This window comes from Rhipicephalus microplus, chromosome 6 (genome assembly GCF_043290135.1).
Source record: "Rhipicephalus microplus isolate Deutch F79 chromosome 6, USDA_Rmic, whole genome shotgun sequence".
NCBI lineage: Eukaryota > Metazoa > Arthropoda > Arachnida > Ixodida > Ixodidae > Rhipicephalus > Rhipicephalus microplus.
Genome location: NC_134705.1, coordinates 54,269,257 through 54,283,058, shown reverse-complemented (window position 1 = coordinate 54,283,058; position 13,802 = coordinate 54,269,257). Strand labels below are relative to the sequence as shown.

The following is a 13,802-nucleotide window of genomic DNA, read 5'->3' as shown; positions in this document are numbered from 1 at the left end:
TGGCAGTAACCAAATGAAGTTCTGCTAAGTGATAAAAGCACTGGTAGATTTACTTGTATTCTTAGCTTTTGTGATGGGGGTACTAAAAGTCTTTGTCTCTGATAGAACTAACGATAACACAATAAAAATAAATGTCAATTGTTTCAATTTCATTGCAAAAATTAAAAGTGGTGACACCTTTAGTCGAGGTAAAACTTTAGTTGTGAAACTGTGCAGTAAAATCTGGTATAAGTGACCTCTAACTGGCATTCCTGTTTATTCCAACACTACCCTAAATGCTCTAATTCTCAAAATTTATTCAAATTACCTTTCCTCTATTGCAAAGAAGCATTTCGGAACCTTAGGGCTGTCACGTAAGCTGTATCATGAAAAACTGGGATGGTGCGCCCACTCATGAATACTGCTGCTAAACAGTCCGCCATTTCGTTCAACTATAATCCGTGGTGGCCTGGTACCTATAGCAAATGCAGTTTTTTATGTTTTTCGGTACTAAATGCGGAAACGTATTCATCAGCTCTGCATTTGCTGCTGCAGGAAGTGCATTACATACTGATAACAAATATGTATTGATAACTGCTGATGATTCGCTTGAGGACAATTTGCGTAGGGCAAGAACAGTAGCCAATAATTCTGCAATGAATACAGGGGTATAATCTGGGAGTCGATTCGGAAAGGACCAGTCAAAAGAAGAAGAGGAGATGCCAAACCCAGTTTTTTCTTTCAACACAGATTCATCAGTCGCAATGATATTGCTTATCTCTAGGTGAGCTAGATAATCGGCTAACTGGTCATTCAAGTACCTATGTGCCAATTTTTTCGCGTTATGAGGAAATATATCATCAAATTGTATGCTAAGTACTGACTTTAGGTTCTGTATTGGACCAATATGTTTAGTTTTTACATTCAGTTGCTGTAGCATATCGTTTGTGCAAATATTATATGCGGGGTGTGTAGTCGCGACCAATGTGTCTCGAAAAATAAAGTTGGTTCTTGAATGAAAACGTAAAATGAGTGCCTTTGGTGTGAACTGTATATCTTTAGGAATGTTTGCACAGTAAGCATTCTAACCTATTTAGCAGATAAGGTAGGCGAGCTTCCGTATACAATACGTTGTTTGCAACAAACATTGGGAGACCCCGACACAAACGCAACGCTTCTCTTTCCAGCAGTATTAGAGGTGTCATTTTATAAGCTGCACTGCCAGAAAATAATACACATCCGAATACCATGATGAGCCGCACAAAAAGTTTATATATGATTATTAGCGTACCTCTTCTTAAACCAGCTCTACGGTTTGCGAGCTTCCGTGGCCACCCCAAGGTCCGTGTTGCCTTGGAGTACACATCATCAATGTGGCTTCTCCAATTCAATGTCTCATTATATATGATGCCGAAATATTTAGGGGAATTTGCCTGCGGAATGAGCTCCTTACTATATAATAATGAGATGTTGATAGGCTGCAGAAAAGAGAGTGCAACAAGCGCACTTTTCTTTACGTTCAGCGTCATATGAATGTTTTTGAGCCATCTTTCTATCAAATTGAGATAAATTTGTAAACTCTGGTATAGGTTGGAAAATCGGTATTACTTGCAAAGAAAGAAATATTTTCCGCGTACACACATACCTGAATATGCTGAGTTGATGGAATGGAGCTTAAGAAGATGTTAAATAAAACTGGCGACAGGACAGCCCCCTGCGGTATGCCACGTGTCTGCTTATATTTATTCGACAAGTACCCACCTTTAAAGCAGTAATATTCTCTCCCTCATAAAAACTCCGGCACCCATGCAGTGACGTAGTTGGGAAAGTGGTGATATTCCGTCTGTTTTATTAAAATTGAATGCTCAACCCTATCGTACTCTTTAGCCAAACCTAGAGTAACTGATGCACAGTATTGGCGCCGACGCCAAGCCAGTTGTATTCGGCTCTCTAAATCATTATGTGCGCACCATATTGAACAACAAGATTTAAAACCAGTTTGACTGGAAATTAGGATTGCGTTATTATCAATGTATATTATTATCCGGGCATTCAAAACTCCTTCAATTAGCTTAACCAAATTAGACGTGAGTGATATCGGTCTTACATTGTCTAAGGCAAATCCTGTTTTCTGCTTTTTAAGAAGCGGGATCAATTTATACATATTCCATTCGCAAGTATCCAGGCTTTTGTCAAAGAAAAACTTATAAGATTAAGTACTTCATTTGGAGAGATCTCGACTATTACTTTTATAATTGCATTTGTTACCCCGCCTGGTACAGGTGCTGAAGGCCTTACTATCTCTGCCAGCTCATCTAAACTAACCTCCTCGAAATCCTCGCCCGTCAATCGGTTCAAGATGTGCAGTGGTATCGCTGACAAAAATCTATCTTGGAGCCCTTTCGCAACATCTTCTATTACATTAGAGAGTTCACGGAGGGAAAGAACCGAAGAGTCTATATTTTCAGTGGGTGGTAACATTTTTTGCGATCTTAAAAATTTGAAGAGCGCTATTTTTGTTTTCAGACCTAGAAAGATAATCATATCGTTTCATATTACGGCCATGTTTTGCTTCATTTACTGTGCGTTTGAAGTCTGCTGCTGTGAATTTATAATTACACCAATTTTAGGGACATTGGTACACCGGCAGTTGTTTCCATGCAACTTTACGTTTCCTATAGCTACTCATGCACTCTTCAGTCCAACATAGACTCAAAGAACATCTTGTGGCCGAGTTTAATTTAGAAGCTGCGTCTTTTACTGATCTTTAAAACACTGCACACATACGCATAGCCCTTATGTCACCTTGCATGTCCTCGCGGCGATCAAAAGTAGCCCTCATGTTTTTTTCTAATTTTCTATAGTTGAGGAATAAGCCGACCTTTTCGGCGACAAGTTTTCCCGTATTAACTGTGGTGCCAAGTAATTTCGGCGCCAAATAAGTTCCCGTAATAAGTGTGGCACATACCCACTTCATCTGTTTTCCTGATCGTCGTCAGCCACTGCATGAGCCATTGGCACAAAATTTCTTGTAAATGTTTAGCGGATACCACGCTTCTCAGAAAAGTGACAGATGATAGCATGGAGAATGCTGACCTACTAACAAAAAAATTATTATTAATGCCCAAGTTGGTATCAAGCAAGTGTACTTGCATCATATGCCCAATAAGTGTTTTGGAAAGGATCTCAAAGGCCGCTCTTCAAGATTTCGCTGTGACTGTGCTGCGCCTTCCGCGCAGGCCTCACGTTTTTATTCTCCACTCTTTCCTAATTTTGCGTGATAGTGTTTGCGGACACTAGCGGTGGTGGCAATCCTTGTTGTGATCTCATGACAGCGGTCGCTGCAGTATTCTGACAGCAGCAGCTCCGGTATTTGAAACTGTTCTGCTGTTTCGGGGCCATCCTACAGCTCATCCGATACAAAGTGCACCACTTGTTTCAAGATAAACATTTCGCTGACTTGCCGCACAAAAGGTAGCTCAAACAAAGCGCTGAGATCGTTCTTGTGTAGCAATCAGAGTTATTGTATATGAATAATGCGATAACTGCGGCTCGACTACTGCTAAATTTGAAGAAGTGCACAGCTCGGGCACCAACGAGTACCGTTTGCAGAGTTCCCACATCTGTGTTTATTGATCTCACGATGACCTAAATAATTCAGGCGATCGCGAAGAATTTCCCAAGCGACAGTAAAATCTTGTATGATAGACGCCGTCCTACAGAAAAGGACGTAAGAGACAGGAAGTGCGCCGGACGAGTGCTGTCTCGAAACTGAGAGATTTATTCAGAAAATAGGAAAGAGGAAAGCAATACTTTCGAGGGTCCCACTGCAGTCGCTTGAATTTGAGACCCTCGTCTGCATACTACATTCTACGAATATTGTATTTTGAATGAAGGAATAAACTGAAAACTGAATACTGGTCATAGCGGACATGCGCATAAGTACGGCAGTAAAGCAAATTAATTAACAACAACACGCTCGCGTCCTTAAGAATATTCAAACACGTCACGTGATACTACGTGATCCAAGCAGATAAGCAAACTCAATAGGGAGTTTAAGAATGTCGCCCCGCGAGCCCTTTCGGTGCGGTCGCTGCCACTGCGCATGCGTCGTAAGCGAGCTGCTATTCGCGTTCGCGGCTCGCCCGTGAAAAATTCGAAATAACTGGCCGCGTGTGCAGCCAGCAAACTCTGGTGTCGAAGCTATGTGTAGTTTCTATGCATTTGAGTTTGCGGGCCAGCTAAAGTCCCTAGATCGTTCCCTAAGAGGGACAAACGTTTTTCTAAAGCTCATATGGTGCCCGTTATGCCCGCGACGCCCGCAGCACCTTAAACCTTATTCTAAAACTTCCTATAGTCTGTCAAAAAAATCGACGCAAGGCTCACGCACATGCGTGTGTAAGTCAGCGCCGTTAGCAGCCATGCCAGTGAGTGCACGCCATTGTGGCAATATTGTGCCTTGGTTTCTATTATTATTTTCTGTAACAATGAAAAACAAGCGTTTCAAATTTCACCTTCTTCATTTATAATTCTTCTTGATATATGTGCAAGTGAGGGAAACTTTATAAGAAAGACACCTTCGTGAATATTGTTAATATATTCATAGAGATAAATTATATATGCATCAAGTTGCAAGATCTTGTAAAGTGATATGCGTTCGGAAGTCCCATCAGAATTTCTTAAACATAGTGTCACACGATAACACTGAACCATACTTGCATATTAAACATTAAATACACCTACTTCGATAAGGCATCTAGTTTCGCCATCACTTCTGCGATACGATATTCTTGGGTGAAAGGAACCCAGGCGAGCAGCTGCCGTAGTCTCTTTGGCAGGAAGTGGTGGCCCGACCCGGCGAACAGCACGACCGCCGCTTGGTTCATCAAGCCGTGGAGCTTTGAGCGCATTGGGTGGTCGTGGGTGAACAAGTCACCGTAGAAGAAAGATACGATGTTGTTGAATGCGCATGGCACCACGAACTCGTTTAGGTCGAGCGGCTTGCCATGTGCTTCGCCAATCTTGTCAGCCACGCGTCGGAATTCTTCCTGCCATGCAAAAAGGGAGCAAAGCGCTTGGTAAAGAACCGAAAAAAAATAATGAATCTTCTTTAACACTCAAAAGACTCACAACCATAGGTCATGAAAAAAAGTGCGGAGGCCAATGAGACACATTCCTGAAATATGAGTTTGATATATATAGGGCTTAAAAATTCATGTGTTTAAAAATTTCCCTTCGGCTGGATAGCTCGGGCGGAGATGCAATACAGGGTTCCTAAACCGGACAGACTCAGATTAAAAATTAAAAAATTACAGGAGATCCATGGAAAGAATGATGGTGAGGGGAGGGAAGCGTTTGGCAATCCGTCCATGCGTCCGTCTATCAATACGTGGGTCTGTCTGTGTCGTCCGTCTGTGTGTCTGCATGTCTGTCCGTTTGTCCATCGGATTGTCCGTCAGTCCATCCGTGCGGCCGTCCGTCCATCTAGTGAACACTTTAAGTACCGCCATCTGGCTTTCTGTTATCATATAATCATCATATACAAGTACCGCCATCCAGCGGAAAATCCAAAAACTAAACGAGAGCATATAGTACCACAATTCTGCTGTCGGTGCTTTGTTAACAACAAGACCGATATAACGACACCATGCTACGTTTTTTTAATAATCTGTTGGCATGCGAATATGCGCCCGAGGGCGGGTATTTGCCACTGGTATGCAGGTATGTGCCACATGTTATGCACTACGACAACGAGGGACGCACAAGCAACACTTTAAAAAGCTTCCCCCTTAAGAAAATATTTGTCACTCATGCCCTCTTCCCCCAACACTTCGCCCCGGTAAAAACTACCGAATTCAAATAAAGTTTATTCATTCATCGATTCATTCATTGACGCAAAGTTGCTCAAGCAGGTAAAGCAATACACAACACACTGTTAGTTCATTTAGACAAATGCATATGCTTTATAGCACATTGTTTTCATCTTTCAGAAAGAAGCTCGGCACATCATCTCCACACGATGACCAAGATTTTACGACGCTTAATTTAGCAGTGTTGTCCAAAAGTTCATATATTAATTTCATCGTAGGTGAACTGCTGTGCCAGCTCATGCACATTTATTGAATGAAATTTTTTGCAATGTAAAAAAAGGCCAGTTTAATTGCATAGCCAAATCCAGCGCTCTCTCTCACGTTTGCGACTCGTTCGCAGCCAGCGTGAGTGCTGGCCCTTTGTGACTCGAAGTACCGGTAATTGCTGTTAGTCGGTGACATACCGCCATTACTTCGCCCACAGGCCTTTTTGCCTAGTGCGAACCATGCGTTGGTCTTGCCTGCACGTAGACACGGGTCCTAACACAGCCGGACAAGCTTTCCTCACATCAGGCTATCGCATGTCACCACACTTCTCTGTGTACCCGCCCGTGATAGCCCAGCTCGCATGAGCTTGCTTCCGTCTGGCGCGGGCTTGCCGCGGCAGATGCACACAGGCCTGCCCGAGAGGTAGTCGCGCTGCTCTATGACGTGGTTTCTCGCAAGTGCGTTCGATTTCTGGTTTTTCTATGAGAGTCATAGCACGTGCCCGTAAGTGTACGTTTAGGCGACGATCTGAGATGATCATTTGCCTTCTCTACTGCCTGAGATAGCCAGACGTTTTTCATGATAGTGTGCTTTCCCTGTTCTTATGGGACTTCTGTGCGACCAAAGGCGCCCATGGACACGTTTAGACACGAGCAACAATCTCGCCTTTCAATGTGGTGCCCAGCTGAACATACAGCCGTCAACACTTTAACTCGAATGCTCCCGACGCGTGGCCTCGGCACCTTTGGACGGAGGTCATCACCGTGAAGCGTTGCAAATTATATGATTGCTCAAGTTAACGATAGATGAAGTGTGCATGGGTTTCACTAGTAAATTCTGTTTCCAGTATGCCTGACCAGCTGGTAGAATGCATTCACTGGGCATATCATTTTTGCAACGTTTAGCTCGTGGCTACTGCATCGCACTCACCCATGGCATTCGTTGTTTTATGCTTATTTCGACAATGAACCATTGCGTGCGACAGCTTGCGCTACTATCGAGTTTGAATTCGTAAATGCTGCTAAAAAAAACCACATGTATTAGGATTGGCACCGTATCTGCATGTAATCTGCAAATGTCGTCGAAAAACGATAGTCTTACGTGTGAAGAGAGTGAAGAAAACATTTATTTATTGTTCTGCTCAAAAAAATCGGTGAATAGTATTCCGGAGGCGCTGCATTAGAGTGCCTTGAGCGTGCAGTGGAGGCGAACGAGCGTATCAATTCACGTCACGCGTCAGAAATGAGCACCATCTGGCAAACTTTTTTTTTGGAAAACAAAGCGCATGGCCCTGAGACGGGCATGCGCGCCCGCCTCAGAGGTGATAAGGTATAGAACGCAAGGGGACGGGTAGGTGCCACCAACGTGTCGTCTTGGCAAAGTGTTGGAAACACTCGCTTTTTCGTGCAAGCGTTGCGTGGTCAGCGCAGCGTGATAAGCGCAACGGTCCTTATAAATTTTTATGTATGCATATTCTAGTAAAATACGAACATGCAGAATATATACGTGTTGTTATGGTGCTTCAGCAATGTGCAATCATTGCTTTTTAATTGACAATCGCACACGTATGAACGCCACTTCTTGAGAAACATTGGTGGGTGCTGCGGATGCGGTCGACCGTTCGAGGTACCGGCAGGTGCTGTTTAGAGTACCCGGTTCGCGGTAATGTTCGACAAACAGACAAATGCACAGACAGACAGAGAGGCAGACAGACAAACAGACAGACAGAGAGAGACAAAGTTTTTGCGTCGAAAGTCACCAAGAAAGACTATCGTCTTTAAAAGCAGAGCATACGCACGTTCATGGCGTTTTTAAACGTTGCCCAATAAATAAATCTGAAATGCAGCGGCGATGTTCATGTTGTAATTCATTATTTTCCACGTAGCGTGAATTGAACTGGCCTCGCATTTAAAAGCGTGCCTTCTTGTTTGATTCCCTCTGCGCAGAAGAGGTGGTCAGCAAGCGCAATGATTGTGTGTGTTCTCAGCAAGGAAAACGCGCGGATACAATGCAAGCATAGCAATTTTTGTGCGTAGGTAACACATAAAAGCCTTAATTGCCATCCTATCAAGTTTGATACCGACTCTTTGTGTAAAAAGAAAAAAAAATATTGACAAGAAATAAATCATAATAGACAGTAGCAGTGTGAATGTGCACATAAAATAACTGGTTGCCACGTGGCATCTTCCTAATGCACGTCGGAATTCCTGTTTACCTGAACTACGGCACCCCTCATAATCAAATCGTGGTTCTGGGACATTAAACCTCAGATATTATTACATGCACAAACCTCACTGTACAACACCTCCAGGTGTTCGAAATTTCCGAAGCCCTCCACTACAGCGTCTCTCATAATCATAGCGTGGTTTTGGGACGTTAAACCCCACAAATCAAATCAATCACTGTGCAAGACCACATCTTTCGTGCTGCGTGAACCGAGCAGCAAGACAAGCTCTAAATTTTGAAAACAGTTCAAAAAACTCTGTCTCAAAATTATTGAATCAGAACATGAACAACGCCACTGCATTTTAAGTTTACTTATTGTGCAACTTTTACAAATGCCATAATCGAGCAATTGTTCTGCTTTTTATACTTGTAATTTCTTTTCAGCAGTGCCCCACCATGGTAGTCTAGTGGCTTAGATACTCGGCTGCTAACCTGCAGATCGCGGGTTTGAATCCCTGCTGCGGCACCGATGGAGGCGGAAATGTTGTAGGCCCGTGTGCTCAGATTTGGGTGCACGTTAAAGAACCCCAGGTGGTCGAAATTTCTAGATAACTCCACTACGGCGTCTTTCATATGGTGGTTTTGGGACGTTAAACCCCGCATATCAATCAATCAAATGTTTTGAGCAGCAGCCGTGAATTTAAACACTAAATGTGCGGCAGAGGTCGCACGCAATGTTTCGTTGTCGAGATAAGTATACAACGAACGCATCGAGCGAGTGCGATAACGTAGCCATGAGCGAAACGTGGCGAAAACGGGAGGTTTATTTAGTGCATTTGACCCGCTGGTCATACAGACTGGAAACGGAAATTTACTAGTGAAACTGACGCGTGCTTCATCTATTGTTAACTGCAGGAAGTATATTATTTTGAACGCTTGGCGGCGCTGACCTTAGTCTAAGTGAGCCGAGGCCATGCGTTGGAGCGTTCGACTTGAAAGTGCTGACGGCCGTACATTCCCGGCAAGCGTTACAAGTGCCACACACGGGGTAGTGGCTGAGCGCATGGACGAGAACCTACCAGCTAGGTGAGCATGCCTACCTCTCGTACGAGCACGTAAGCATCTGCCTTGGCCCACCCGCACCGGGCGGCATTTCATTGCTTAGTGTGTGTATACGCAAAGTGTTCTTGAATGCTGGTACGAATGCTGACGTTTGAAAACTTGCTGGCAATCAATGAGGTTTTAATTACAATTCTACAGCCATATGAAGCAAAAACGTACACCAGAAGTTTTTTTTTCGCCTCCCCCCTCTCTGCTCCTGCTTTACGAATTCCCCCCAAAATGAGTTCGTCACCTTGACATATCCGTATTTAAGTCTGGAGATTCCTTCAGAGGGTTCGACAAGAGGTAATTGCCTATGTGAGTTTGTCATTGCATTTTGAGGTGGTTGACAATACTGTTTTTTATGAAATAGCAGTGCTCATGTGCGTTGTTCCAGAGTTAGGTGATGTGGAATGGCCTTTACATGTTTTGATATATATTAAGTTTGCACGAAAGTCTTACTTTGTATACTGCTCTAACTCTAGGATTTTGTGCTCGAATGAATGAACATACTTGAATTAATGTCCACCTATGGCCTTCAGGCAGGTATTGTACCTTTTATGTACGTGACCTGCTCTAAATTTAGAGTTTAATTAGCCGAGAGCAACACTTTGTTGCATCAAAAATTGCTTCAAATTCTATTTTGCCTGTAGACCCCTGTTATAATCACTTGATGAAATTCCATGGCGATGGCCACATATCAGTTGAGGTTATGTGCAAGAGGACCATGTACTTTAATTTAGGTGCACCCTAATGAACACCAGGTGGTCGAAATTTCTGGAGCCTAAATTTCCATGACGGCGTTTCATGCAATTATAATAAATTTTACCAGAAATGCTGTTAAGAAAAAGCAGGGTGAATAGCTGGTTCATGAGTGGCTCAGTGGTTCTCTCAGTGCTTACGTTTCACCAATTCATATACGCCGAACTGCTCCTGAGCCACCACCAACCACCGTTCTTTTTGTCTGTTGCTAGCCCAAGGCAATACATCTTGACGACTTCCTTTGTGGGATTAGCACTTGCCAAGATTTGACTTAACCTTACGCTTGAAAAGCCGTACGTAACAGGCAGCTGGCAATCCCTCTTTCTACTACCGATGACTGAGTGTGACTTTGACAGTTTATACCGGTACAATGATCCTATTGCTTCCGAGTTCCATAACTTCGCGAATTTCTGGACAGCATAACAAGAAAAGTGCTCATTGAATTCAACGTTTGCCTCCACGAATGAACACGGCTTCCCAAACAGTTTTCAGGTTTATGACGATGTTCTAGAACTAAAGAAGAATTACTCTGGGCGAGGCTGTTCCCGTCCCACGCAATCTGTGGTCTCACTTTGTCCGGTACTAGTGCCACAGTGCAACCTGCGTCCACATGTGCTTCGCCATAACGTATCGATGCATCAAGAAGTAATCGGAGCATGAGTTGAGACATGGCGCAGAAAAATACTTTACAGGTTACAGGCATTGCCATTGTCACAAGTGACAAAGGACTGCACCACGGCCACTGTTGCACCCCGACCCACCTTCTATGAAGGCTGTTGGTGTAAACGCTCTAGAGCCGTGCCCGCAATCAAACAGCGACATTCGTTAGATAGCCGGTTGTGTCGATCACCTGACGTGCTATGAAGAAACAAGGGTCACACGTGCTGCAACCGCATTGTACGCCCCGTAATTTATGCTTCACTTTATAATTTCGCGTCATGGTCTTCTATGCGTCTGTAGGGAGAGGAGCCGTCAGTTTGTTGCCGGCTTTATAAGAGAGGCTATGAATCTGTCTGCCAGCCAGTTCAACAAATGGCATCATGGCACCTGCGCGCAGGACGCTCTAGAACGTATCAATTATATATTTCCAAATATTGTACGCGTACAATGTTTGTACACGTACTGTGAAACATGGACGCATAGGGTACTATCCGTCTCCCATACTGTATGCTGACTTGCTGCGCGGTTGTCTGTGTGCTATTTTTCCTATGACCTTACGCGTATAACCATGGGCAGTGAAGTCTCTGCCACGCAGATGAAGCATCGCGCTTCGCACGTTTTAAATGCGAAGCATTTCTAAGTGAACTTCAGCGACATTGAGCGTATCTATCTATCTATCTATCTATCTATCTATCTATCTATCTGTCTATCTATCTATCTATCTATCTATCTATCTATCTATCTATCTATCTATCTATCTATCTATCTATCTATCTATCTATCTATCTATCTATCTATCTATCTATCTATCTATCTATCTATCTATCTGTCCATCTATCTATCTAGCCGCCTACGACTTTTAGCTTTCCTTGCCTTTTCGATAATGGTATCGATACCAAACTTAATATAGCATAACATAACTGTAAGAAAAACATATTCGGCTAGTCATGAATTTCATTATTTACATTTCATTGTCCCACAGCTCTTGCGGTCGTTTTGCTCACATGGCAAGTTGCAAAACGGATATGAAAGGACATAACTGCATGCCGAACACAAGCCATTGACCGTAAAATGGAAATCATGACATGCGTGTCATGTAACAACATCACTACATGCCACGCTCATGAAGCGCTCGTGGTCGTTTTGCTAGCTTCACTCCTACCAAATGTGGTATTACGAAACGTGAATGGATGATGAAGGCATGTGACTGGTGCGAACATGATAAATATGAGATGCGTATTATGTAACAACACGACTACATGCTACGCTCATGATGCGCTCATGGCAGTTTCGCTAGCTTCATATGTACAAAACTCGTTAATACGCGATGGGATCGGACAACATAGGTAATTGACAGAGCCAAACATGATAATCATGACACGCGTGTTATGTAACAACATGAATATATGCCTCAGTATGATGCGCTTACGGCTGTTTCGCTAGCTTCACTTACGCCGAATTTGTATTACGTGACGTCAATGAATGCCGAAGGTATGTGATTGGTACAAACATGATAATCATGAGATGTGTGTCATATGAGAACATGACTACATACCACAGTCAAGGCGCCTATACATTTCGACGTGACGTGGTGCGTGGGCTCGCCGGCGTTGCCACGCCAGGCACCGGTCTTGCCATATACTCGCAGGCGTGCGCCGCACTGCGTTGCTTCGACGCATGCGCGTTTCAGCGCATTCGGCGTCTCTTTGTCACGAAAAGAGGGAGACACACTGTTGTCCGGGAAACGCATGGGCGCGAAATGCAGCATGTCGCATTTCGCGCCGGTTGCTGTCGGGGGGCGCCGACGGACGCTGATCGTGTTGGTGGCGCCAGGCGTCAGACTATAGAGTGCTTTCGTTTTAGTAACATAGCGCTACTGTATCCAGTGTCCGCGCGCGTCAACGCTAAATTGGCGTAAATTGGGCCCTTTATGATGCGCTCATGGCCGTTTTGCGAACTGCACATATAACAAATTCGGTGTTACGTGACGTCATTGGATCACGAAAGTATGTTTGGTGCAAACATGATATTGCTGACCAGCGTGTCATTTGAGAAAATGACAACATACCATGCTCATAGCGTGCTCGCGGCCGTTTTACTATACACGTTAAAGAACCCCAGGTGGTCGAAATTTCCGGAGCTCTCCACAACGGCGTCTCTCATAATCATATAGGAGTTTTGGGACGTTAAACCCCACATATCAATCAATCTATCAACCGTTTTACTATAGCTCCACATTTACTAAATTTTGTATCACGTGACGTGAATAGATGACGAAAGTAAACGACACATCCAAACATTATAATCATGACACGTAAGTCATGTACAACAACATTTGCCTCCACCTCGTAAAATAGCGCTGATTTCAGAATGACATATCAACCTTCCTCGTTCCTGCTTCGTATATCATCGATTCCCTTCATACGCGGGATCTGCCTATTTTTGAACTCGAGAATCTCGCACGCTTTAAGGAATCAGTGCATCGCCTCCTTTTTTTTTATCAATGCCAGCCTTAGGCACCAAATCCAGCTGTTAAACAGATACGTGGGGTGGTGTCTTGATATGCCACTCCACGTACCCCACGCCAGCAGATACGTGGGGTGGCGTCAGTTGTGTACAGATACGTGGGGTGGCGTCTTGCATTTCTCGTGTTCACAAAAATGGCAGTAACGCTGGCTCTGTGAAATATATGGTGTTGCAGCGTGTCGTCATTGATGGCGCAATGCAGGGAACCAATGGGGAAGCGTCACGGCGACGTTTCTGCATGCGCTGATGTGTGACGTGGCAGTAACATTATCTCGAGCCAGAAAGAAGGAGCTTGAATAAGCATACGTAAGATATTGGTGTGGGAAACATGTATTTCAAATCTTCGAGGGAAAGCACTCGGACGCGCAATTGAGCAGCATGACGACTCCCTGAATTAGAGCGTACCCACACTGTAAGCAAAAACTATCCGAGTTTGCGGTTTTTGCAGCTCGTGACCTCTGAAAACTCTCTCGCGTTAAAATTACTACCTTGTGTTGGAATAAAAGATGTTACTTGACATAGTTTTACCAC

At 43.9% G+C, this 13,802-nt stretch overlaps 1 protein-coding gene across 1 annotated transcript in view; it reads right to left on the bottom strand.

Annotated features, from left to right (window-relative positions):
* Positions 1–13,802, bottom strand: part of LOC119167649 (cytochrome P450 2U1) — a 94,117-nt gene that overhangs the window by 38,015 nt on the left and 42,300 nt on the right. The window contains exon 5 of the mRNA XM_037419164.2: positions 4,723–5,027. Coding sequence (XP_037275061.2) covers positions 4,723–5,027 — 305 coding nt within the window. The remainder of the gene's footprint in view (positions 1–4,722; positions 5,028–13,802) is intronic.